The 26,903-nt window shown below is 41.2% G+C and overlaps 1 protein-coding gene across 4 annotated transcripts in view; it reads right to left on the reverse strand.

Moving 5' to 3' along the window:
• Window positions 1–606: 606 nt before the first annotated feature.
• ANKRD44 (ankyrin repeat domain 44) overlaps window positions 607–26,903 on the reverse strand; it is a 712,165-nt gene continuing 685,868 nt past the window's right edge. For 3 of the 4 annotated variants that reach the window (XM_086955418.1, XM_086955417.1, XM_086955416.1), the window contains exon 28: window positions 7,328–7,871. In XM_086955418.1, coding sequence (XP_086811544.1) covers window positions 7,603–7,871 — 269 coding nt within the window. In that variant the 3' untranslated portion in view covers window positions 7,328–7,602. Of the gene's footprint in view, window positions 6,400–7,327; window positions 7,872–26,903 lie in introns of those variants that run through there. The other variant, XM_086955419.1, reaches the window with a different exon arrangement.

The raw sequence follows: 26,903 nt of genomic DNA on the forward strand, positions 1-26,903 counted from the left end.
AAGGTCCAACAATGCAGAGCTCTAACTAGGAGAGACCGCCATCTTGGGTGGCTACGCCAAGCCCTCCATGTCCAGATATATATGTTTGTGTGTGTGAGAGAGAGAGAAATCAGCCACTTCATCAACAACAGCTCAGTGAATTTTAATATCCACAGCTTGCTTAATACCACTAACATGAACACTGTAGAATTTGCTTAAAAAATTACAAATTAGTGAATATAATAATGAAAAGTATACATACCAAAAAAGGATGTCAACATATACTAAGATAAAAACGAGAATGAGTGCCTATAATACATACAAGTGACACAGAAATGTTATGCTCAAAGAGACAATGAAAAACAAAAAAACAAATGGGAAATGTGCATTCTGTGTCACAAGAGTCATAGTATACTTAAGATATGTAGACAGCTATGATGACTATGTGACCGTATAATAATTGTGTTAACCTATTGGTTATTTGCTACTCAGAAAGAAAACATGAAATTCACTACATACCAAACTATAATATAAGCTCTCCGGTCACTCATTTTGTGAGCATGGTTCACTCTATATCAATTACAGTTGAAATAACGTTTTTAAAGAAATGCACAAATAACACTATCAAACAATAAAGGTACCATTTTTATTTGTAAAAATAAACAACTGTTAAGAATGAAGTATGGTATGACATTAAAACAGCCTTCGGGTGTTGAAAGAATATGAAACTGTGCTTGGTTTGATTTTCAATCACTTACTGGAATACAAGTATTTTATATTTGCATCAAGTACAGAAAATTATTGAAGGCTTACAAATTATTTTACTGGCAAGAAATAAAGGCTAACAAAGCAATATAATATGATATTTATAACAAATGCAAATATAATACAGGCATCAGAAAAGTATCTTCATGCTTTCTCAACATATATTGCACATGCTAAAAGCATACAATAAGTAGACAGACTTCTCAAACAAGAAATTTGGGATTTCAATCACTGCATTTGAAATACATAGAAATACAATTCATACACACTACAAGATTGTCACCATTTAAAAATATCAGTTTTCTGAAGCTCTGACCTAGGACTTATGTTTGTATTAGGAAGCAATTTTGAGCATTGAAGAATATTACAGATTTAATTCATAAACGTAGCCTATTGTTATTTGAATGCAAATTAAGCATTGGTAAAAGTCAAGAAAAGCGGTCTTTACATTCAATAAGAAATGATAAATGAAATTCACAAATCTATTGCTTTAATAACACTGAAAAAGGGATGTTTGTTAACACTGAACACATTTCACATGTTTTAATACACTCAGATATTAAAAGGCACTCTTCTTTATTTTACATACAATAATGGCATGAATATTAAAACCAAAGTATATGTAACTAGGTTTCTCAACAGCACAATGGATGTAAAGCCATCCATTCAGTATTTGCTCTATTATCCTAGCAAAACAAAAATTCTGACACCTGCATAAAAGTACCAAGCATTACATTGCTGTGCTTTTAATAACAAAAAGCAGAAATACCCTGAGCTATTTCACTGTTGAATAAAGAAAAAAAAATGGTCCAGTAACTAATGTCCAGCATTAGTGCATTTTATATGCCAGAAAAAAGTGTTAATTGTTTTGGAAATTACTTTCTGGCAGACATTTGCCCAGTAAAACATACGCAACACACTGACATGCAGATACACGGGAGGACATTATGCAAGTGAATATAGCCTTTTTATAGAAAGATGGCTGGAGCCAGCAGCACATCACAGTTGCATACCCACCTAGTTGTGTACGCATGTTGCATGGATCAGGCAGACCAGAGGAACATTTTATTTTAGTAGAGGAATCAGCAGAGAAGTATTCCAAACCTTGCTTAAATCAAAGTTAAACACAAGAGAAAATATATTAAACATCCTTATGCACAGGTTTCTGTTTAATGTAGTTTTTCAGACTACATTACCATCATGCCATGACAGACTGGTGCTAAGAATCATGCTTATGTTTAGCTGGGGGATGTCTCTTCAAGTCTAGGGATTATTTATTAAATGACTGTATAATATCAAAAATCAGAAAGAAAGATCTCTACATTTGGAGCATGACTTCAACAACAACAATATATATGTGAAAGTGCTAAAAAGATTTCAGACTATGAAGCACATTTCAAAGGGATAACCAACTGGCTAGTTTTATTATGCTAAATCTTAAGGATGTACTTTCCTTATGGTTCTCTCAATGATATGATAGCTTGAAAGGCAAGTCTGAACCAGCATATCCAAACGTTGATTTTGCTTCATTGATGTATCCATATGTATAAAGACAGATAGCAAATTTGTAGGCACTAATCGATCAAGTTATTTTCAAAAAGTGATAGTTACATGTAAATATGATACCAAAATTACAGTTGTAAAGGTTCATACTTTTAACATAAAGTAAATGAATAAGTAACTCTTTACTGCGTGGAAATATTTCCAGTAACGATGCCTTCATTTTATTCGTATGCATATATATCCTATTTAGTATACACCACATGGCCATCCTCGGTATCCACTGTAAAAATGCACCATTGGCAAATAAGTAACCAAGTAAAAAGGGCAACATAGACATTAAGAATTACTGTCTGGTTACATTATCAATCATATCTATAACTATTCGGCAAGGTCAAGTGCACTTTTAACATGGGTTAGGTTACTATTCTTGTCATTTTTCTGACTTGTATTCTCAATGGTTATGTCCTTCGGTCTGATTGGGGCCATGCCAATTGAAGGATAAAGTTAGTGAAAATTTACAAGCTACTCAAATTTTGCATTTAATATATATTTTTAGATTGAAAGCTACACATGTATAAAAATTTGCAGGTAATTAATTTTATAACCCTAATACAGCATCTTTTCTTTCCAAAACCTGTATACACCAAATAGTATGACAAATCTGTTGTGTTGGTTTTGAAATAATATTTTTGGTAGATGGAGATGGGTGTTTTCAAAGTTTGGCAGTGCATAATTCATATTTTCAGGCTGATAAAAGGCTTTTGTAGAAGGCTGACACTGCAGCCAGAGCACAACTGGTTAGGACTATAAAAAATCATAAAACACCCATATTAAAAAGTTGTATTGCTATCATAAAACATCCTTAAAAAATTCAATAAATTAAATAACTTTGCACAAAATACGAAAGCAATGTAACAAATCACCTAAATTTTAGGTATTGTTCTGGATTGTTATCCCTATGATTTTAACAGTTTCAAAACCTCCTTCCCCTTAGTCATTTTAACAGTAAAAAAGGGACAAAAACTTAGATAAGTGCTTTTCCTGATTTGACACATGCAACAATGCGACTTTACTGCATTCAAGGAAAAAATCTGGCAAGTCAAAGCATAAAATGACAGCAAAAACTTGATTTAAAAAATAAATAAAAATACCATGTTAGTTAGTGCCAACTCAAACGTTTAGGACAGTTAAGCATGCTGCAATCTCAAAATTGAGGATGGATGCAAACCAGAGAAAGAGGAATATTCTATAAAACTAGCATGAATTGAGATTGTTTACTATCCTCAAACGTTTTAGAGGTAAAAGAGTTATTAATTTATCAAAAGGGTAATTTTACAAGAACTATACCACTGATTTTAATGTTGATGATTTAATTTGGCCCTGAGTAAATTGACCCTCATAAATAATATTGCTCAACCAGCTGTGCTCATAGATCCTCTTGGCAAAATAAAAGGATATGTTAGCCTCACATGATTCAAACTGCTATTCTTACAATTAAACAATTATCTTTGTAGCAAAGGCAGTATCCAATGTGCCTACCTTGTAGTCTACTTAACAACTACTTCTTGTTTGAACCGAGAATGACTTAGTATATTGCGAACATTTAACATTGATTGTCTGCCTAAGCAAATCAGATTCCCTTTTCAAAAGCCTAAAGCTGCTTGTGGATATACAAACTGAAATCGAGGTTGAAATTAATAACTTTGTTTTAAACTAGCATTTTGTGCCCCGCAAGATCTAAGTTTGTGAAGCTGTCATTAGGCAGTGGCTCCAAAACAGCAATGGATTCTCCCTAATGTGAAGAGAAACACTTGAGTGGCAATGTGAAGTACTAAATTGCTGACAATATATGTAATGCTTCTGTATGCTCCAAAGGCATTAGTGCACATATAATCACAAGCATGAAGAATTTATGAATGTCAATATATAATATACTGTCACCAAAGTAATACACTCTGTTTACACAAATTAAATCACAGTGAGAGCAGAACTGCTCATGTTCATGGTAAGTGACATATTTAGGCAGATACATGCTTACAATTGTTACACATCAGTGATTACATTAATTACAGGCGCATTAGTGTCTAGCCTGTGCACCCTAATGGTGCCAAAACATCTGAATTCAAAGGGCAAACAATAAAATACTATGCACATAGGAGAACTGATGTTCATCTATTCTGACGACTGATGTGTAATTTGATTTAAACGAGTGAATAATGAAGTGCTGAGCTATTCATCTGTGACTTGAATTGCCACAAAACTGCCTCCTAATGCTTACTTGTCAAGCAGTTAAGGTATAAATACCTATCCATGTTTTGGCACTCTTATTTTTTCAGGCATTACTGTTTTAGGATCATACAAAATACCTGATGAATGTCTTCTCACATTTGTTTGCTGAGATACCATATAATTTACCATACTCTTGTTTGATTGCTCTTCTAAAACTACCTGTTTATTGAAGGTTCATGCTGCTTTTTTTCAACAAAATATTCCAGTCCCTGTGGCCATTTAGAATGTTTTATGAGGGATTAATCTTCCGCATAATATTTTTTTTCTCTGGGATCGATCACAAGCAAAAATATATTATTGAAAGTAAAGGGCTACATGGAATAACCCCGGAAGCAAGATTTTCCATCTGTTGAATTATGAATTACTTTATGACAGTAAGTGCCATTTTCCCCATTTATTAAAGAGGTTCCTTACATACTGCAAATAGCATCAGTTTGGCACATTCGGGAACTTCACTCACAGAAAACTCAGCTCTTTAGTCACTCTTTAGTTACTTTAACATGTATGCCCCTCTAAGATGACTGTAAACAGAGTTGAATAGACTTAACAGTTAGTGGCAACTCTGAAGGTCAATCGTTTCAGATTATTATGATAAGTAGTAACTCAGACCTACCGAGACAACAATTTAAGCATTACTGAAGGCACCATTTACAATGAGTATTATCAATCAATAACATGGCACTGAACAAAGGATCTGAAGTTTTGCAAAAACTGAATAACATTTCTGAATATTGTTTTCAACTCTTACAGGCAGATGCGCGTCATTGTAGCTTCACATGTTGGCAAGTACCATATGGAAAATGCACTTAGTTATCAAGAGTATCAAACAATATATTAGATAACCATGAACACTCGCTGATAGCCCCTAAGGGTAGTATCTAGATTGCCATTTAGGATGTCCACAAAGAATGTTTATGACCATAATTTATGTTCAAAGGTACTGATGTTATGCTAATTTGCATATGTATTGGTTGCACTAACATCCTCACAAGGAAGTGTGCTCAAGGATCATCAGCAAGGACCAATGATTTAAACCAAGAGGAAAAGCATGTGAAAATAGCTTCTCAATGATAAACATTTACTTATGTGCCAAAGACATATACTGTGATAGATTTCATCAGGAACTAGAGTGGGAAACATCTTTGTCATTTTTATATTTTTGCCATTTGGAAAGACATAATTATGAATGTTTATTATAAATTCTTTTTTATGTGTGATGGAATATTCAATGGATGCACACAAGTACCTTCCTACGTTGTAGTCTTGGAGGCCAAGACAACAATTATCAAATATTTTTTCATTAGTATGACTTATGCTAATATTTATTTAAAACAGAATATATTATCTATGTTTTGTCCACGTAAATGGAAATATGGCTTTTAACAAAAAAAAGATGTAAAATCTCAAAACTTAAAAATGTATTCAGATATAAATCTTCAAGAGTCACATTTCTTTCTACTTTGTATAGTACCAAAAAATAATATAACAAAAATAGGACAAAAGTCAAAGGGCCATCTTTCCGGCCATTTCATTCACTTAAAATAAATAAAAAACAATCACATAAAACACCATCTTTTACAAACATGAAGGATCCACGCAGAAATCAATCTGCCAGAAATGTAAAATACAATTTTAGATCACTTAAAACACAAAGCCTTCAGGTTTATTTGTTTTTTTTAAATCGCCTTCGTTTTCATCTTTTCCTGTAAAGTTCAAACTGAACATCCTCTGTTGTCAACTAGGAAGAGTTTGGTCCTCGAGTAATTGCTGGTTCAAGCATAACATAGGTCTCTTAAAAAATACTTCATTCTTCTTTTGGTGCATTAGTTGCAGGAGTCAGACTGGGTCCATTCAACCTAGAAGCTTGAGCAAATAAAGCAGACACAGTATTTATATGATTGTTTGCTTTTCTAGAATTTGGCATGTTGTCCCTTTGCAGGCATTCTCTTAAAACAATCAAGGATTGCATATCTAACATGCTGCTTTTATTGTATGTGCTATTACCCTGTTATGATCAAGTGTCTACTTACAGAATCAATGACTATTTCAAAAGCTAACTGCAACAATAAAATGTAACATGTAAAATGTAAACAGCTGAAATTCAGCAAAATTACATCAAAGCTGTCATATGTGGTCACATCACTCTTCGCCTAAATGTTCCATTTTGTAAATGCTTTTCAAATGTGTTTATTCATTCAAGTAAATTGCCTCTTATGATTAAAAAATATTAGGGCAATAATCACAAAATATCTGTAATGAGGTAAGTGTGGGAAACACTTTTGTATCTATATTGTAAGTACGACTTTTCAGATGCAGTATGTATAGTTTAACAAATCAAGCAATGTTTTAGGATACTACTTTTCATCTTTGAGTTATTTAAAGGCAAACTCTCACAGCTTTGTAACTCAATATTTTAAAGAAAGAGGTTAGGTTGACATAATTATGCAAATCTTTTCCTTGAGAAAATTGGTCACAATTAAGTTAATAGAAAGTTATTAAAAATATTTTGTTACATTTGGTGTCAGAGTCCACATTATATGCTACAGTAGCTGTGGTCAATTCTTGTGCTAAGGAGACTCTATTATTGCCAGGTCACCTAAAATCAAATACGTCACTGCCATTAGCAAGCAGTTTGCATTCCCCATGCTCCTTTTTTCTGTTTTGTACACAACCTGCACATCCAATGATTTCCTGGGTTTATGCTTTGGACCTATGTTCAACAATTTTTCATTATATAGGATGTATGATACACCAAGAAAACAATGTACATTTATTCCTTTACAACAAGTCATGCTTAAAAAAATAACTTTATTTTCCTTTCTTTCTCTAATTCTTAGTTCCTTTTGAAACAGGAGGTAGACATATGACATAAAAGATTCTGAAAATTTACAAAGGCCCACATTAAAAATTATGGAAAAGAGGTGAATGAGGAGATCATGTATCCAATCCAAAGAAAATCCTGCATATCTCAATGGATCCAATTCTTGCAAATCCATTTAATTCCATGATCTGGCAATGTGGGTGTATGGGAGGACAATAATGTTTGCAAAGTGTGTAGTCCAGTACTCAAAAGGTTTCAGAGTCTGAATCATTTTCATTATATCCATCCTCTGGTCCTACATTGTTGCTTAGGGGTTTGCTGCATGAATTTATACTGCTCCCACTATTGGGGTCAAGATAGATTGATGTTCTACTTAAATTGTCTTTTTTAAAACAAACAAAGTTGAAAGATGTCATTGTGCTGGAAGGAGAAAAAGGCATCATAGTAGCCAAAATGAGTGCCAAGCAGTCTGCCACGTCTTTGTTAGGAGCGCAAGCCAGGGCCGGTGTGTGACCTGAGCACAAATGCAGACAAAGCAACGGTTAGTACGAAAGGAACTGTAAGGGGATACAAGCATTTTACTAATACATCTCTGCAGGGCTGAACATGGAAGAGATGTATATTGCTGACATTTATGTTAGGTAGAAATTATTCATTTTAAAGAAGGCATGCTAGGGGTAGTGAAAGGATGCAAGGAAGGAAAAAATGTATATGAAAAAGGCCAAGCAACATGTTCACATATAAGCAGTCTTGGGACATTTTAGGCAGCGTACAAACTCACAAAATCAATGTATACACATACATCACAATTAGAATAAAATAATGTATCACACATTTACATAAATACAAGCAGGTGGGGCACCCATGCATATCTTGGTTACTTTAAAAAAATAAATCTCATTTTAAGAACAATGACTTGTCTTTGAGGTTGAACTGCTATATTAATTTGATCGCAAAGTTTCCTTGGCTTTACAACTATCCATTTTGCAAGTTTTTAGGGGTTCGCATCCACCATATGCGATCCTAAACAAAAATGAAAATGAAGTACTAAGTTATTGAAATTTTAAATAGAGTGCTATCCCACTGCAAGGATGGGGAGGACATTACATTATTTCATATAATTAAAGTTGGCAAAGCAGTAAATCTTATTCAGTAGGCCTAAACTACAGATTTCTTTTTCGTTGTGATTCTGTCTTCAATTCCGAAAATAACCTCTCAGCTTACTTGTGACTCTTCATTGCTTTCTCTCAACAGATCTCCTATTCTTAAAGCTTGTGGGATACAGCAATATAGACTGGCTTTTTACTTTCTTCATATGTTGTCTGAGCCAGCAGTTTGTTGTACAGTGGGAGGATTCTTAAAATGTGCCCTGCGTTGGCGTAATTTTATGTCTGTATTTTATTATCTGTTATTTATAGTCTCCATGGGATTTTAAGAAGTGATGTTTTACTATTGAATTTTATATGGATGTCATTATGCATTTATGTATGTTTATGTATTTTATGGCCAAATTCTGGCCGAATGAAAATTGTTTGATTCTCCATACTTAACCAGTTGCACACCTAGGAACCATTTATCACAGAGCAAGTACCCAGGAATATGAAGGTGCAGAGGGCACAAAGGTACCTAAAAATAAATATGCTCCAATAGGCCAGGAGTGGGCATTCAAGTGTAGGGTACCCTGGAAAGTATGTGCATACTCACACGGTTGTGAATATTTACAATATTTTTCTTGGGCCAATCCTCCTCAGAAACAGTTGGAGATTCGCTCCTTCCTGAGTGAGAGGAATCTGGGAACACACCTCTAATTGATAATTGGAAAATGGCAATAGTCCCAACTTCCCATGAGTGCTCCTGGATAGTTTTGAGAATTGTAAAACAGTTCGAGACGTAATCAAAAGATAGGGGAAAACCTACAGGAATCCATTTTTTGTTATTTTGAGAATAAAATGCATTCTCTTTCTAAATATAAGATCATGTAAACCTGACCCTTTTTGAAGACTATGAGACCAATGTTAGGCTGAACAGGAAAACCTTAAAGTACATCTTGAAGTTCATATATCAACAGTGAGATAGCTGAGAAACAATATGTGTTCCTCATATGTTATGACACAATATATAGAGTGCACACATTTATCACTGATGTATTCTCTAGGCACTAAAAGACCAGATCATCCATACAACATACATTATTTCAAGTAGGGAGAGATGATCACAACAACTTTTTATGAGCTGGGCTGCTAAGACTAAGACATCTTGGCACTTTTAGCACCATTCAGTTTTAGAGGAAAGACGACTGTGGAGCCCTTATTTTGTAGTGTAAAGAGACTCATGTAGAAGAAGGCTGGGACAACAATGAGCTTTTCTTGATATACAACATTGAGTGATTTAAACCTCTCTTGTACCAGTAGTAAGCTGAGCACTCAGAAGGTTGGGAAACTTGTTAGCTGATTCTTAAGTGCGACCGTTTTCAGCAGGCCTCCGAATTCAAATGTTGCAAATTTTGCATTAAGTGTTGTTGAATGCCTAGATGAGCACTGTAGGTGCAATCTTGTTGTGAGATAACTAAGATGATAATGTATCAGTCTTGAGGACAAAAGCACAAGAATTTTAATATTTGTCCGGGCATGAACTGATGGTGACATTGGTAGTCTGTGGAGCCAATGTGAGTTAGAAGACAGAAAATGTTTTGCCTTGATTACTTATATCAGAGTTGCAATCAACTTTAGTGCTCAAATATTTGTTAGTAACAGTGCAGAATAGCCAAGAACAACCATGCTTTCAGTGATTGATCTTTAGAACAGAAGTGATCAACCGTTTTTAGTGAAAGAAGGTAAGACTACGTTTCTTTAGTCCATTGGGAGAATTGGGCAAGATTTAAAAACTAAGCTGAATATTGACAGCATAGTTGATAAAATGATTCTCAGCCAATGAATCTGATTCATTAGTAGAGCTTAAAACATGTTTAAAAAGGGTGGAGATGGCTGAGCCTCAGACACCCAGCAATTCCATAAATGAGGAGTGGATTGTTAGGAGGGCAATACCATCACCTGTGCCTGACTCCTCATAAAGGATCTTATGTCGTTCAGTGTGCTGCTTGTAGAAGCAAAATCTGGATCTATCCAGAAAAGAGGCATAAACAACACTGTCCCTGACAAATTCAGTGGGATGCGTGACACACACAGTTGCCTTATACCTTCAGTCTCTGAGAATATAGGATTGCTTTGATGACTGATTGATCCCTCATTCCGGGGAAAAGCTCATTTGGACTAGGTCTAAGAGGTTGTTCCCCCAACAAATTGTTGCAGCTATCTCACAAATCTACTTCAACAGTTTTGTCATGAAGGGCAGGTTACACAGTCCTATAATGAGTCATGCCAGTCAGGTTGGCCTGCATTTCTTTTTTTAGGAGAGATGTAATGGGAGAAGTACAATAGACTTGCAATGCTGGCAAACAAGTTACTTACCTTCAGTAATTCCTTTTCTGGCAGAGACTTTAACCTCAGATTGCTCACCTTAGACTATTCTCAGGCATCAACCTAGATCCGAAAAACTTTGAACCAGTACCCCTGCATAAAGGGAGGTGGTGCCTACAGCTCTGAACTGATGCCATCCGCATCATATGTGACGTGCGCAGGCCTGTATAGGTGGCACCCATTCCCACTGACATCAACTGCTTTCTCGCCAACTCGTCCATCCTCCCCATTCTGTGAACTGCCCCATAGACGTGGAGTCACTAAATCCAATTGGTTTTGACCAGTGTGCAAATACCTAAAGTGGGATCTTTTTATGTGAAAGGGGCAGTTCACAGAATGGGGAGGATGGGCGAGTTGGGGAGGCATCTGCAGTTAGGTCAAATTCAAGTTCCGCTGGGGCATAACAAATCGCGAGGGGGGAACAAATGTTGAAGCCCTTCCAGAACATGCATGACTACTAGAGACTGAAACCTGGAAGGCTGACCTATCAATCGTAAGAAAGCAGAAACAGTTGACAGATAACCTTTGATTGTGCCCAAAGCAAGACCTTGCCACGCCAAAGACAATACAACAACAAAACCTCAGACAACTTTTTATGAAGTGTGTTGACCTGTTTGGTCACGCACCGAGCCACAAACACGTCCCAAAAACAGGCATAGACAGCCCGTTGAATTTTCAAAGGCTGGCGGTGAGCTTAGAAGTGAAGTCATTTTCAATACATGGAGATTCGCCTATCAAAATGAACACAAGATAATTGAATTTGGATTACGATATACAGTCTGGGGATTAGATGTTTTTAAAGCAATTGTGGACTACTAATTGAAAGTGTGGGAGAAACTGAGGACTTTTTGTGATTACTACTGGTTTCGGAAGAGAGACTATATATTGGTGTTAAGTATAAAATATAGTGATCCAGTTACGCTAGTGATCACCATAAGATTGGAGGATTCTAATAACTGCCCTGAGGAAGCCCCATTGGGGCGAAACGCGTTGGCTGCATTTTTTGCTGCTTTGTTTAATCATCTTACGCCAAGAATGATGCAAGAATCCATTAAATGGAACATATCTCACATTATTGAAGAGTCTGGATTGAGTCACCTATTGTGCATTTGTGCATTTTTGTAATATATTATGTTGCCTCTCTGTGTGCTTTATAGTATAGACAGACTTAGTAGAGAGACGCCTGGCTGCCAAAATAATATCTATGACCTTGAGAGGCAGCTCAAAAGTGCTCAACTGCCTCCGCTCAATCTCCAAGCATGGAGGTGGAGGGACTGCAGGCCCGGGTGCAGAACCCTGCCATGCTGCTTTAATAGGAGATCCTCTTGAAGGGGCAGCCTGATTGGATGATATGCTCAGGAGTTCGGGATACCAAACTCTCCTGGCCAATCCCAGAGCCATTAGGATGACTTGGGAGGAGACATTTTAAGGCGTTGAAAAAGTGGGCTCTGGCTTTCTGGGGGGCCCTTGATAGATCAAGATCTGTCCTGCAGAGTCTTGCCCAGACGACCTTGAATAATTCTTAAACAGTTTGTTTTAAATACCGTTTTCCTTTAATTTATTTTTAATGTGGGCGATGTATGAGATTCTTTTACAGACATTTTGCAGATAAATTTTGCATTTATGTTGCATGCAGCATCCATAAAAAAAAGTTTATATTAGATAAAAACAGGATCTCACAAATGAGAGGGTATCACAGAGATTATTTGCAGTAATATTAGTGATATGCTGCTATGTTACAATATTGAAAACACGTCACTATCCCCAAATATTAGATGTAAACACATTTAGAATTTGGACGAGTGAGCCTGTGCGACCTCAGCGACCTCAGCAAAGAGGGCATGAAAGAGCTGAAATTGGGTATTAAATCAAAGCTGTCCTGAACAGGGACCCCAAACTATGTTTGACCCAGGGCCCCCAAATTCGTTAAGATGACCCTGGACTTGGGCCCTGAAGGTCCTGATCTTCAGAACTCCGGGATACAGTCGTATAGCTGGAAAGGCACACAGTTCCTGGGCTCCATTCTATGCAGGATGCGTCTTAGAGTGAGACCCACTTTAGAAACCCATTGCGCTGAAGTGCTGACATTGCACGTTCACGCAGTGGTGAACATACTGAGCCAAGGGTGTCTCCATTCATGCCCCACATCAGGATGTAACCACCATTTGTGATCTGCTAGGCATCGATGGCTGAGTTTGCCCTCTGTGGCATTCAATGATCCTGCCAGGTGCTGTGCCACCAGAAAAATCCCTTGGCTCTCCAGCCATGTCCCACAGGACTCCTGTCACAAGATCTAAAAACTCATTTACCCTGCTTCGTGTCGTGTTGTCTGCGAACACCTGATACAGCCTTCCTAGAGGACAGAAGGGCTTTCAACAGCAAGCCGATGGCTTGTAACTCCAATAGGTTGATAGAGAGCAGAGCCTCTGCAGGAAATCAGGGGCCTCGGAGCTGCACTTCCCCTGAGTGGCCACCCAAGCCCAGTAGAGATGTATCAGTTACCACTGTTGGCTCTAGGCAGGGTAGGGAGAACAGCATGCCACTGATCAAAAAAAGAGGTCCCTAAGCCACCACTGCAAGTATTGTGCAGTCTCGTCTAAAATCTGGAATTATGCAGGGAGGTTTCCTTGATGTTTCTGCCGCTGGGACTACAAAGCCTACATATACTACCTAGTGAACTTGACCAGCAGGATGCAGGAGGCCATCAGACCCAGCAACCTCACACTCAATCTCACTGAGACCAAGGACCAAGGCCAAAACAACAGGTTCATTTCCAGAATGTGCTGGGCTCTGGGGGATAGGTGAGAAACCACACCATGTCCAGAATGTCTCCAATGGAAGTGAGTATCTGTGAAGGAGTCAGGCGTGACTTTGGCACATTTACAATGTTTCCCAGTGATGTGATGAGGTTCACCGTAGTCTAGAGGTGGGTGGGTGGTAACTGCCTGGGGGTAGCCCAAATTCAACAGCCAGTCATCGAGGTACGAAGGCTGGGATCTGCAGCCTGTGCAGATAAGCTGCAATAATCGGCATCACTTTTGTTACTAACCAAGGTATGCTGGTAAGGCAAATGGGAGCACAGTGAACTGGAAATTCTCCTGGTCCACCATGAACCACAGGTATCACCTGTGGGCCTGAAGAATGGGAATATGAAAATAAGCGACCCGCAGGTCCAATGCCAGCATCCAGTTTCATTTTTGGGATTGAGGGAAGACAAGACCGGAGGCAAGGTGTACATCTAGAATGTGTCCTTTCTCAGTAAGGTGTTGAGAGTGCGAAGATCTAGAATACAACAGAGCCCTCTGTCCTTTTTTTGGCACCAGGAAGTTGGGGGAATAACAGCCACGATCTTATTCTGGTGTCTGCATCATCTCTATGGCTTCTTTGGCTAAAAGAGGACTTGCTTAGGAAGGTAGAGGACAAGACTGCCAGTGGCTCTACAGACCAGCATAGCAAATAAAGCAGTTTCGGTGGTGGCCAGGTGCAGTGGAATAAACAAGACTGAGGCAGGGGAGGCATCTAAACCACTCAGCTCCTGAAGCTTGTCATACCAGTTGCCTTCATGATATTCCAGATCGTAGTAATCTCTGACTTCATAAGTGTCATTATCTAAATCTCTACCAATAATGTCATGCATAAACTGTTCCTTGCTCTTAGGCAGCGACGCAGAGTGAGTTTCAGAAGTATGAGTGTGAGGAGCAAGCGTCATGCTGGACCTCGGATGAGTATGGTGCAGTGCTGTATAGGCATTGAATAGAACTATGGTTGGGACATCTAGCACTGCTGAAGTTGGCATAGGCATATGGCAGGCCTAGCCCACTGTGGGAACAGTAACAGTATCCGGGGTGGACCCAGCGGACACAACTGGTGCTGAGGGAGGTCTTGCTGCGGTGTCCAAGTTGGGAAACCTCTCGATCCCATAAGGCTTGAAGGGACTCCAGAGTGGGTTGATTGTGCAAACAGGCACATCATAGCCTCCTGGAACTCCTGAATTTGAGCAGGATGTCAATGGGCCTGGGAAATGCCAGCTGGCGCATGGCAGAATCAGGGAGCTGCTCTGCCGAATGACTTTGGGAGCCGCTCCTGGAGATGTGGCGACCTGTTGTGGCACCTGGAATGGTGCAATGGGGAAGAACCCTGTTCCGACATTTTTGTTTTATATGACTTACCTGAAGACCTAGATAACGAGTCCTCTGGGGACTGGTCCCGGGATTGAGATCGAGAATGGCCCAGTCCCTGCAACTTTGACAGACGAGGAGCCTTGTGGTGTTGGGCAATTAAATGTTTTGCCTCCTACTCCCAGATGACCTTTGGATGCATTCAGTTGCACTCATCACAGGTCGCGGATTCGTGAGATGACCCTAAGCACCACACACAGACCAAGTGGGGATCAATGGCAGATATTTGCCTCTGACATTCTCCATAAGGATTAAACCCGGTCGACCTGTTGGAAAACATGTGCCTTGTACACTATGTAGAATTTGCAAAAAACACATCGAAACTCTGGAAAAAAAAGATGTCTGAGAGAGATCAGGTGAGCTCAGGATCTGCATCAATAGGCGCTGAAAGAAAGGAACTGATGTCAGTGTGCATGGCTGGTGCCTATAAAGGCCTCTTGTATGTCACATCCGATGCAAATTATGTGGGTGAGGAGCCATAGGCGCCACGACCCACCGCGCAGGGGTAGCACTTAAAAGCTTTTCTGGATCCAGTCTGATGCCTGGAGAATATTCTAAGGTGAGAAATCTGCGGTTAGAAGTCTTTATAAGAATGGGTATATGCTATGATGGATCCAGGGATTTTGCTTCTACCAGTTAGAGTCTTGAGTTGGGGTGGTGTAAAATGGTCATTTTAGGGAAGGTCAGGACCGATGAGATGATGATTGGCCAGGAGCAAATTAATTTTTGGCAAGGTTTCATTCAAATGACTAGGGATGCAATGTTGATTTTGGATCTTTGCATACATATCGGATACTTGATTAGCTACTAAATTTCGTATGCAGCTTATCCCTACTCCTCCTTTGTACAGCATGACACCTGTGGGGAATTATAAAATAGAAGGCCTAGCACAAAGTACTCAATTCCAGTTTTGGGTTTTCATCTTATTTTTCTTTGTCACAACCCGCTTGATCATATACCTAAAAAGAAAAGGTGGCCTTTGGATAGATGGATGGCGTAAAGCTAGCCTTAATGAGAGTGAATAAGGCCACTGGTTGCCTCTCCTGAAACAGTGTTGATTTGTCTTAATCCAGAGAGCAGTAATGGCACCATGGACGGCTCAAGGACAGATCCGGTCCCCTTCCCTGGATATTCTGGTAAAGGGGCAAAGCGAGTTAACTGCTTGCAGCTACATGACTTACATCTCAAAAGTCCTAATTCCAGCAAGACCAAATCAGCCTATTATCTTACTCAGGTTCATATATCGAGCATCATTAAGCTCAGTAGGATTTGCGGAACTTAAACAGCAAAACTGAGGTTATCATTGCTATTATTACTACTAATTGTAAACTCTCCGAAGTCTCCAAAAGGCTCCCCGCTGTCCTAGACCTTCAAGTGTCTTCTCTGTAATTCACTTCTGTGCTGCCCTGGTGTGTGCTCTGCCCATCCACACACACATGCGCCACAGTGTTGATGCTACCCGTGCTTCGATTAGTCCCAAGGCGCACCATGCCATGAGGGTAGGAAAGGCTGTGGTAAGGATGATGAAGTGGCTGGTAAGCCAGAGGACGGAAGCTCTCAGCAGGGGCTGACAGATCAGGAATTCAGAGAGATTCGAACATTGGACTCCTCCAAAGAATTCTAGGCTTGACCTTCCTATGCAGGGGGGATGATGCATAAAGGCATCCCGGGAATTGCTGCAGCCTCAAGTGGTCTGCTCACTGACCCCTCCTTGGTTTTTGTTATCGAGGTTCGGCAACGCTAGCAATTCATAAATAAAAGGCTAATCGATAATATGAATACATTTTGCATTGTAGGTTGAATAATAATAAAAATAATAATACAGGGCAGTAATAATATACTCATACCTTTACTACTACTACTACTACTAATAACAAACCAGCGGAGAATCACAGATTAAGGAAAATAACCTAAAAAAGGAATTGAGAGGAAGAAGAGCGAGATATACTGGGTATTTTTGACCAGAGACAGCCTGCTCAAACGAAAAACGATTGAATAGCCGCCTAAAATCAATACACTTCCAGAGGAGCTGGGCTGAGTGAGCTCTTCGTCAGCATCAACCAGGCAGTCGCTTTGCCACTCAGTACCAAACCCTGACATAACCTTGGCTGTTGCCTCGGAGGGCTAAGTCTAAACACAGTGCCTATTGCGGTTCCAGCCACTGAGAGAGCAAATATTGAAATGATCGTTAGAATTACCTCACTCCTAAAATATAAAGACTTTTGTACCGGCAGTACAATAACGTTTTTTTTTCTTCTAAAATTACCCTTTATGAGCTATTGTGCCTGAATATTTCTGTTGAAAAGTGTAACAGTAACACAAGTTGCCCCCAACCACGTCTAAGCTGTGACAATCTCTAATTGGGGAACAATTAACTCCATTTAATCAGGGCACTGAAATTACTGAATAAAAAATTTAGAAAAATAAACAGGGATTATCGCCAACACTATTAATACGTGCCAAGTTTTTATGACTCATCCATGTGTTAATGAGGGCTAGCGGGGAACTCCCCGACTGTGACCTTTGAAGTTGCTATCCTAGAGCTGACAGGCAGCATATCATCATAAATTAGGGATGACCAAAACAAAATCAATCAACATTTAGCAATGCCTCATTTATGTCACTGGGGCGTAGACTAGCTTAGAAAGACTGTTAAAAGTGCATGAGTTAAACATCCAACAGCTTAGGAACTCCACTATAAAAATGCAGAGATGTGCGGAAAAACTTTGCGACAGATTATAAGGATGAATTCCTGACTGCCTGGGCTAGAGGTGGAAGAGCTCTGCCCTGATGTCTAGAGTCCTGGTTTGAGCTGAAGACCAGTCTAGGGAAGGTGACAAGGCCCTCTTGCCTTAAGTACACACGGGTGGCGTGTAGACACTCTCTTTTGCTGGGTATCAGCACTAGACAGCAACACCTCTGAGCCAGTTTCACTCTCCGGTGGGAGGTCCTGGCCAGCTTGTGGGTTGCACCAGCAGGTTATGTATTAGTAACACCTTGACACACATAGGTAACAGTCAGTAGGTGAGGGGTGAAAGCTTCTTACTTGGACAGACTCCTGGTTAAACATTAATCCAAGTAAGGATAAATGTGGAGCCTCTAAATCTTAAGAAATGCTGCTATGGCGAAGCATAAACTGGGTGAACAGTGAGCTTGAATTAATGATAAAAGGATAGTAGTGTGCCCTGAAATGGGAACCTAATATCAATAGGATTTGAGACAGCTTGCGCTTGTCAGGATTTATAATGAAAGGAAACATCTGGTATAAAACTATTCCTACTTCAAAAGCAGTAAGAACGCACCACCTTCAACCCTGAGGAGTGAGCATGCTGCCACTGCCAAGTTCTCCTACTAAAGCACAGGCAAGCATCATTCCCTTGTCATTGTTCTTGTATATGGAATATTCTTTTTGTGTGGCCTCTCGCCAAAGCCCTCAGGGGCTTTATGAACCTGCCCAAGCTTCTTTATCTACAAGAGATTGGTGAGAAGCAAATCATGTTAAGGCCATCAGGGAAGAGGCGCGACAAGTCTGCATGCGCTGCAGGGAGCGCGTGTTCTCTGCCCTCTTTCCCCTACAGGTTTTTAGTGACAAGAAGGAATGTACAGGGATCCCAGCAGGACCACTGCTGAGGAGTGTCCCGTCAGACCTGGCACCGCTCATGACCTTCAGATGAACATAGACGAAAGCACAGGTGACCCATGGCAGGCGTCGATCCAGGTCAGTGACAAAGGCAACCGTCAAAGTCTCTGAACTGTTTGGAATGAGCTGGATTCCTCCCACCAGAAACACACTGCAGCCTTGTAAAGCAGGGCATCACAAAGCGCCAGCCGCCTTGAAATTAGCTCCATTATCACAGACAGGCGTAGTCCAAGAATCCTTACTACACTGAAATGCAAACACATTTTGCTTCAAGATAGCAATGAATTTGAAGAGCTCATTGGAAGGAGGTTGGTTAAACTTCAAAACGACTTACTGAACGAGTCTAGGGTTGTTATTCAACAAAACCTTATCTCAATGTACAAGAGCATGACAAGATACATTTGGCCTTTGGAAGACATAATTGTACAAAGAAAGCAGCTTTAAACTTGTATGTTTTTAATGGTATTCGTCTTTAAGTCATAATAGGTGAGAGAAAGATTTGTTTAAATCCCTCGGTAACCCAATGTACATTTTGCTCTTAAGGGTATAATGCACATTTTGGATTGCCACTCAACTCTGTCAAAAGCTTAGCCCACAAACTCAGTGATGTTCCAAAGTAGACGCCACAGCGCGTATGAGCTGGCGCGGATCAGACTCCTTCCTTCCTAAGGCTGTGAGGCAAACAGGAGGGACAGGACATTGGATTACCTGCCAGCATCTCAGATCCACAGATGCAAATAGGCATAGCCTGTCCAAAGTATTAACCTGAATCATGTGAGAAGGAAATGAACAAAATAAACTATAACAGGGAGGGAGAAGAGAGGGAGGGAGAAGAGAGGGGCTGGCAAACTCGACTCTGTAACTTTACTAAAATCATGGTTTCCTGCCCATGGATAGGGGAATCTACATTTTCACTCTGAGGCATAGAGGCTGGTGTTACGTTGGAATCAGTGTAACAACTTTCAAAGCATGTACTTTCTAATAGTCTGAAGTAAAGGTCTGAAAGAGCGTGTGACCAAGACCATTACACAAATCCAACGATATACTAATGGCTGCTCTACAATGTCCAACAACAGCCCCATCCCTTGGGAGCCGCCAGACCATCTCCCCCTTCCACCCTTGCCCCGTATCCCTGGAGTATGGCGGCTTTGCATCTCTCGCCGCAAGGAGACATCTTGGATATGTGTGATCGATGTAATATGTTGGACATCATGGCTTGATCACCCCCAAGCACCTGGACTCTTCATATGGGTAAGCAATCTTTTCAAATGTGTATACCCAGGCATAAACAATTGCTGATAGTTTTTCCACGCGTATATGGCCTAAATCGTACCCCACCACTGTTCTACTGAGGGGTTTGTCGGTCTCTTCCACATTTGGGCTAGAGCAAGACGTGCAGCTAAAACAAAAAGTGCAACCAATTTCCTCATTGGGGTGGTCAAAGGATATGTCGCTGTTTCCAGTGTTCGCTAATAGAATCATTGTGGGATTGAGCAGCAAAGAGATTCCAGTATAGTGGTCTGATGTGAGATATGTCTCCCTATAGGTTTGGATATGAGCACATGACTACAAAATAGGTAGTAGAGTTCCTTTTTCTCCGCAACCCTTCCAGCAGTGATCTGTGCTTCCAAAAAATGCTTTGAGTCTGACTCGGTGCAGGTACCATGTGGTGAGTCATTCGCAAGCTTTTTCTTTATGCTAGCTGCAGATGAAAGGTTTAGCTGCTCTCACCCACATTGTGGCCCAGATGTCACTCGTTATTTCGATGTTGAGATCCCTTTCCCAGCTTAGCTCATACTTGTGTTTGGTTTGTAGTGTAGCCCTAACTATATCTATAGAGCCAAGTGATGCCTTAAAATCATACATTGCCCATTAATAGGGTTTCTATGTGTGTGCACTTTCTCCCAGCTATGGGATGAATATTCCTATTTCTGACCAAATTAGGGGCTGTATAGAGTCGGTATTTATATCTTGCCTCCAGCCCCAGGTGCTGACTGATCTTTTCTCTCACTAAGTGGAGTTTGTCCCCCAAAAATCCCTTAAAAGCGGTGATTGAGAATGGTTCCAGGACCAGAACCTTAAGTCAGTCGTGCATGGGGGTAACTCACGATTACAAAGCAGAGGTGTCAGATGCGATGTAGAACAGAAGCAGCTTTTTGCACGTTATTTACTTCCAATAGTCAGTAAAGGGGATGGTGGTTGGAGCATGGCAGTGGCCATGTGTCTTTCTTTTTGGGGAAGTCAGATGAAATGTTGCCTGGGAACCTTAGCACAGGCCTTCTCCACCTAACTTCCAAGGCTTATTCTCAGGGTAAAAGTTCGACTCTAGAGCCAGATGGATCTGAACGTCTTGGAGCGAAGCTTTAATGTCTCGAAGACCCAAGCCTCCCTCAGACGCAGCCCGATATAGAGTTGTATTTGATACTCTTGGTGCTCTACCGCACCACACAAAATGTAATATTTGTGCTTGATTTTGTGACAGTGTCATCTTTGGGAACTGCAATGGGAGTGTTTGAGCCAACTATAACAGCCTGGGCAAGAAGTTCATCTTTACACTGGTTATCCTACCCAGTCACGAAATCTCCAGCCTTCCCCATCTGCACAAATCCTTATAAAGTGTGTGAAGGAAAGAAGGGACGCTGCAGTCATATAATGATTTTGTTGAGGATGAAAGCCGATTCCCCAAATATAGACTATCATTTATGGCTTAGGCATAATCTGCCTGTAAGATTGGACCATGTGTGACATTGAGGGAGTCTGCGACTTTCAGCCCCATTGATTTAGCATAGTTAACCCTGTACCCAGACACTTCTACAAACATGATTAACTCCTCCTGTAATGCTGATAATGAAGTTTCAGGAGATGTTAGAAAGCAAAGAACATCATCGGCGAATAATGCCAGTCAATGCTCCATATTCCCACCCTTAACCCCCCTAAATGGCTGAGTTCTTAGTGATACAATGAACCAAAAGTTCAATTGCGAACGCAAACATCAAAGTGGAGAGGGGGAAGCCCTGTCTGCTCCTTATCGTTATATTGGCCGAGTACTGCCTGTTAATTTTAATCTTTGTTGAGGTACGTTGTTTGTTGGCTCCAAGGAAAATATTCAAAAAACAATCCTAACTGAGGTTTTCCACTCATGTTGTGGAGGTAAGCCCACTCAACCCTATTTAAAGTCTTTTCTGCATCTACCAATAGGAGGACCATTGGTTGGGAGCGGCGCTTGGCCACGTCCATCAAGGCTACGACTTGCCTTATATTGTCCCCAGCTTGCCTATTCCGAATAAAATCCACCTGCTGGGCTGATCAGTGTAGGCCAGACGTCTTAGAGCCTCATCATCAAATTTGACATCCCAATTGAGCAAGATAATCGGGAGATACGAGGCACATGCCTGGAGGGTCTTTCTTAGGTTTGAGAAGCAATGCCGATTCTGGACTTGATCATAGACTCAGACACCATTCACAGAGCGCTAGCTAAGGTCATGGTACAAGCGTTTTTAAAATGAGGGCGTGAAACCATCCAGCTGTGGGGCCTTTTGGCTGGGCATATTTCTGAAATTGGTTCCATAAGGTCCATCAAATCATCTCTTAAATTCGGTGGGGAAAAAGTCTGAAGATAGACATCCTGTTTTTGAGTGTCAAACTGTTGTACCCTAAAGAGAGAAATGTCGAAATTGGTGAATGCATTTATGATTTCTGGGATGGATGTTAATGTGTTCTCCTCATCTAAAATATCTAATGTACTTTCTTGAGTGATGTTTTCTCAGTTTGTTGCCGGAAGCCTATCAGCCTAATCCCTATCTCATAATAGGTTTGTTTAAGAAAGAGAAGCTTTCTGACAACCTATTTTGTCAGCATCTGCTCCAGTTTACCTCTAAGCTTACACAACTTTCTAAGCGAGGGTAGGAAACCAATATGCTGTAGGTTGGCTCTCAAGGTCTTGCTTTTCCTGTTTCCAGGCATTCGAAGTGGGAGATTAATAACAGCCTTCATGGCTTCCCATATTGTAGCTTAATCTAGATCACCTGTATAATTTTTTGTAGAATATTGTTCTATTACTTAGGGTCTCTTAGGACTACCTCATTTAATATCCAAAGCCGCCTCTAAGGCACCACTGGGGCAGAGGGGTCCAATAGGAGTCACCTGAGAGCATGATCAGACAGTGTTTTAACCTCAATATCGGTGTGTCCAATTCAAGTGGCAGGCTACTGCATTATTAAACAGAAATCAATTCTAAAATAAGCCTTGTGTACAGTAGAAAAAAATATAAATTTCTTGTCCTCCTCATGTTGCTAATGCCACATGTCCATGAGGTTGAGATTCTCAATACCCTGAGTAAGGAAATGTGGGGTGTTGTTATGGAGTGTCTATTAGGAGATCTATCAGTTGCTGGCTAGAAAACAGCGTCAAAGTCCCTCCGAATATCCGAATTCCCAGAGCAAATTGAGATATTTTAGGGAATATGTTTGCATAGAATGAGTTAATTTTCATTTGGGGTTTTACGTGATTTGAGTGATACCATTTAAGGTGACCCTGAACCCTATTAGACTCCCCTCTTTATATTATGTTTTCCCCTCCAAGCGGAATTAAAATAGTATTGCTACCCCTTTCATCATGGTTTGATTTATGGATTTGGGATGGGAACCAATAGGATCACGTCCTCATCGTGTCTTTAGTTGTCAAGTCTGTCGGATAATTCTGCCTCCCTACCTTGTTCATCAGGATTCAACACAGAGAAAAGTTCACACAGTGACATGAGGCAGCAGAGCTGCTCTACGTAGCTCCCACTGGCTTCTAAGAAGAGCTGGGCCATGTGTACCAGGGATCCCTGCCTCTCTCTTCCCACCCTAGTAGGCCGCTGAGGAGGATGTCTCCATCAGGTAGAACTGCGCAAGTGCCAATTTAGAAGGTCTTATTAAGGATTTTCTGCTGTCTAGTGCTCGTTCCCGTTAGCCTTGCAGCCTCCCTGCTTTAGACTCCGGGCCCTAGTATATTGAAAGATTCCTACTGCAATACAGCAATGGTTAAGTTATTTCACTTGGTACCAATTGGTTTCAGTGCTGTACATGGCGACGTAAACAGGGGGCTCCCATCTTACTCGCTTTGTCGAATACTAAGTGGGCCCCCTGAAGTACTCTCTTTGGTACCGGTGAGCTGGACCATAAGAATGCCACCTCGAAAGGCCCTGAAGGAGAGCTGCCACTGTCCTGGTTTTCCCTCTTACAGCCAGTCGAGCAAGGTGGCCATCTTAAAATTCACAGCAGAGCAGTCAAAGCATTTTTTTTCAACTTGTTCTCCTTGCTGGACAATTTATTTAATTCACTCTGTCCCTCTAAAGGACAGCACCTGTCCTGGAGCAAAAGGACATTGCTTAGAGAGGCATTACACATCTCTGTGGGTGTTGGAGAAGCACCCAACCGCAGAGCATAGAGATAATGCATCTTCAGGGTCTTTGTCTTGGCCACGCCCCCTAGAGATTCATGTCCAATCTATCCGCCAGAACATTTGTCAAAAGAAGGGGGAGGCAGAGGTCAGAAAAAACAGAGGACTCATCCTCCTAAGCATACTGTAGAAACCAAAGAGAGCCCGTCCGTTTGATTGGACTATCTACTCGTTATATTAGGTAGAAAACTGAATGTTTTCTTAAAATAACCATCACCCACCAGGATTTCCCCTCGGTGGCATGCTCCATCATAGGGTTCTTCCCATACTGCTGCGGAATGGGGCATGTTGTAACCAACGAGTACGTGAGAGCACTTCGATCATATACTATGAGGTATGGGGAGGTATAAGAGTAGGAGGGTCTTATCTAGTGAGAAAAAGATTACAGATTTCTGGCTAAGTAGGGAAAATAATGTATTCTTACCTCTAGCTGGTATGGTCAATATGGGGAAAAGATGAAACACATATGGTTATGTGCATGTATTTCAAAGATCTACATGTTTCAAACCCTACCCCAAGGCTTTTCGTCAGGACCACCTAAAGATTCCTTTTGCCACTCCAATTGGAAAATGACTCTTGTGCGAGTATTCACAGTGAGTTAAAAAACATACAATACCCAACTGGCAATGTTTCTTTTAGCTAAGTGTTAAGCCAAATATTGGCCTCAAGAGCTCAGATGGGGGAAGGGACGCTTTTAGTCAAACTTTCTTCAAAGCTGCTCCCTTGCCTTGCAAAATTTGGCTTAATACATATCTAAAAGAAACATTACCAATTTTAACCATACCAGCTAGAGGTAAGAATGAATCATTTTCCCTACATAGCAAGGTATTTTTAATCTTTTTCTCACTAGATAATACCATCCCATTCTTATACCTCCCCATACTTCATGGTATATGATCAAGGTGCTCCCACATACTCGTTGGTCATCCGAAGAACCCTATGATGATGCATGCCACTGAGGGGAAACCCTGGTGGGTGTGGGTTATTTTAAGAAAACTTTCTGTTTTCTACCTACTTTATCGAGTGGAAAGATAGTCCAATCAAACGGACAGACTCTCTTTGGTTACTACAATCAGCCAGAACAGACAGGACATGGTTAACATCCCACAGACAAGTATATTGTGTGGTCTTCGAAGATGTGTGCCCTTAAGAAGCCTCCAAACCAAAGGAACCCTGACAACTACTAAACCGTCTGCAATTCTAAGGTCAGCACATACAGCATATCTATGGTGAAATATTGTAATCCTTTGCGTAAAAGGGGAGAAAATGTCAGCAGTGAACACTTTTGGTGCTGAAACTTAATCCAAACAGTATTTTAAAGCTGGTTGATGGCCTTTATTAGTTCTGAAGCCCACATCATCTCTGAAGAGGTCATTGGCTTATTTTGAAGCAAGGACATGGCGCACCACAACAGCTTGGTAAAACACCAATGGGCAAATCATCCAGTAGGGCAGCAGGTATATGTTATTTACTACCATTCTATAGGAAATGGGGTCTGACCAGGACTGTATGCTAAGTATTGTGGAGGTCAAATCTCATCATTCAACCTCACAAATGCTGGTCATCCTTTAGCAAGAATCGCCTACAGTGTTGATCTACTAGGCACTAAGAATTAAGGCGCCAAGTTTGGCGCTCCTTCCATCTCCCCACCCCAGAATAATACACCCTATCAAATCCAAACCGAGCAAGAAAGGGGCACTTAGATCCCAATAGATGGGTTTCCTGCAGCAGGACAAACCTCCCTCCCGGGAGGACTTCTGTGCATCCGAAACCAGCGCTGTAAACCAATCAGTCTTTGATTGTGACTGCAAAGAGATGAGCCCATCCCCCCATCCCCTTGTCAGAGGATCTATCAGTCAGTTCAACCAGCACTATAAAAGAGGAGGGGGAGCTGCAATGCATGAAAACCACTCAGCAGCTCACGTCCCCAACAGCACTAGTTAGTACGTCCAGGGCACAAGAAGAGAGAGTAGGGAGGAAGAGAGAGTAGGGAGGAAAAGAGAGAAAGCAAGGCACTCAAGGCCCCACGCAGGAAGACTGGGGGCCTGGTGTGCACCAATGATGCACGACCTACCACAAACGGGCCCTCAGCCCACCCACACTGTGAACCTCCCCCCCACCCCCCCAAAAGGGTGCTGGTACCTCGAGCTGCTGATGGCCCACAAAGAGTCGAGGACAGGCCGGGCCTACACGTGGGCTCTATCTCAACATGGAGGGTGTTCCCTGCTGTGACAGACACCATAGGGCCGTGTCTCCTTCTAGTGCAGCCCCAAAGTTGGGGGCATGCCCCAGTGGGTTCTAAGGGGGATTCGAGGCCGGTGCAGGCCCACTCCTCAGAAGCGAAGCAGATCACCATGTTGTAGGTGAGCCCTCAAGGGGAGCCACCACTGGTTCATCCTGACCACTGTTCATGTCACCCCACATCTAGCTGCTGCCCCTGTTCAAAGTATCTAGCAGGGTGAAACAGAGGTCTAGGGCCTACGACTCCTCCACCAGTCCAATGCCGGCTTCAGCTGCCGCAGGTTCCTATACCGGCCCGCCCTGGCCCCGGATCCGATGCTGCCCAGTCAAGGTCTCCCGTGCAAGCCCCCGTTAGGGCTCCTTCTTAAGGAGAGACTCGGCGAGCCACGGCTTCTCCGATCACCAGCGAGAGACCTGGGTCCAGTTCAGTGCACTGGTTGTAGCCACCATTAAACCTGCGCCTTGCTGCTCAGGCTGCACGAGCTTAACGTACTCTATTGCAGCAGCGGGAACCAGCAAACAGTATTACGGCTTCCTCCTGTCCTCCTCACAGCGATGGACCTCAGAGG

This window comes from Lissotriton vulgaris, chromosome 2_1 (assembly GCF_964263255.1).
Source record: "Lissotriton vulgaris chromosome 2_1, aLisVul1.2, whole genome shotgun sequence".
NCBI classification, from domain to species: Eukaryota; Metazoa; Chordata; class Amphibia; order Caudata; family Salamandridae; genus Lissotriton; species Lissotriton vulgaris.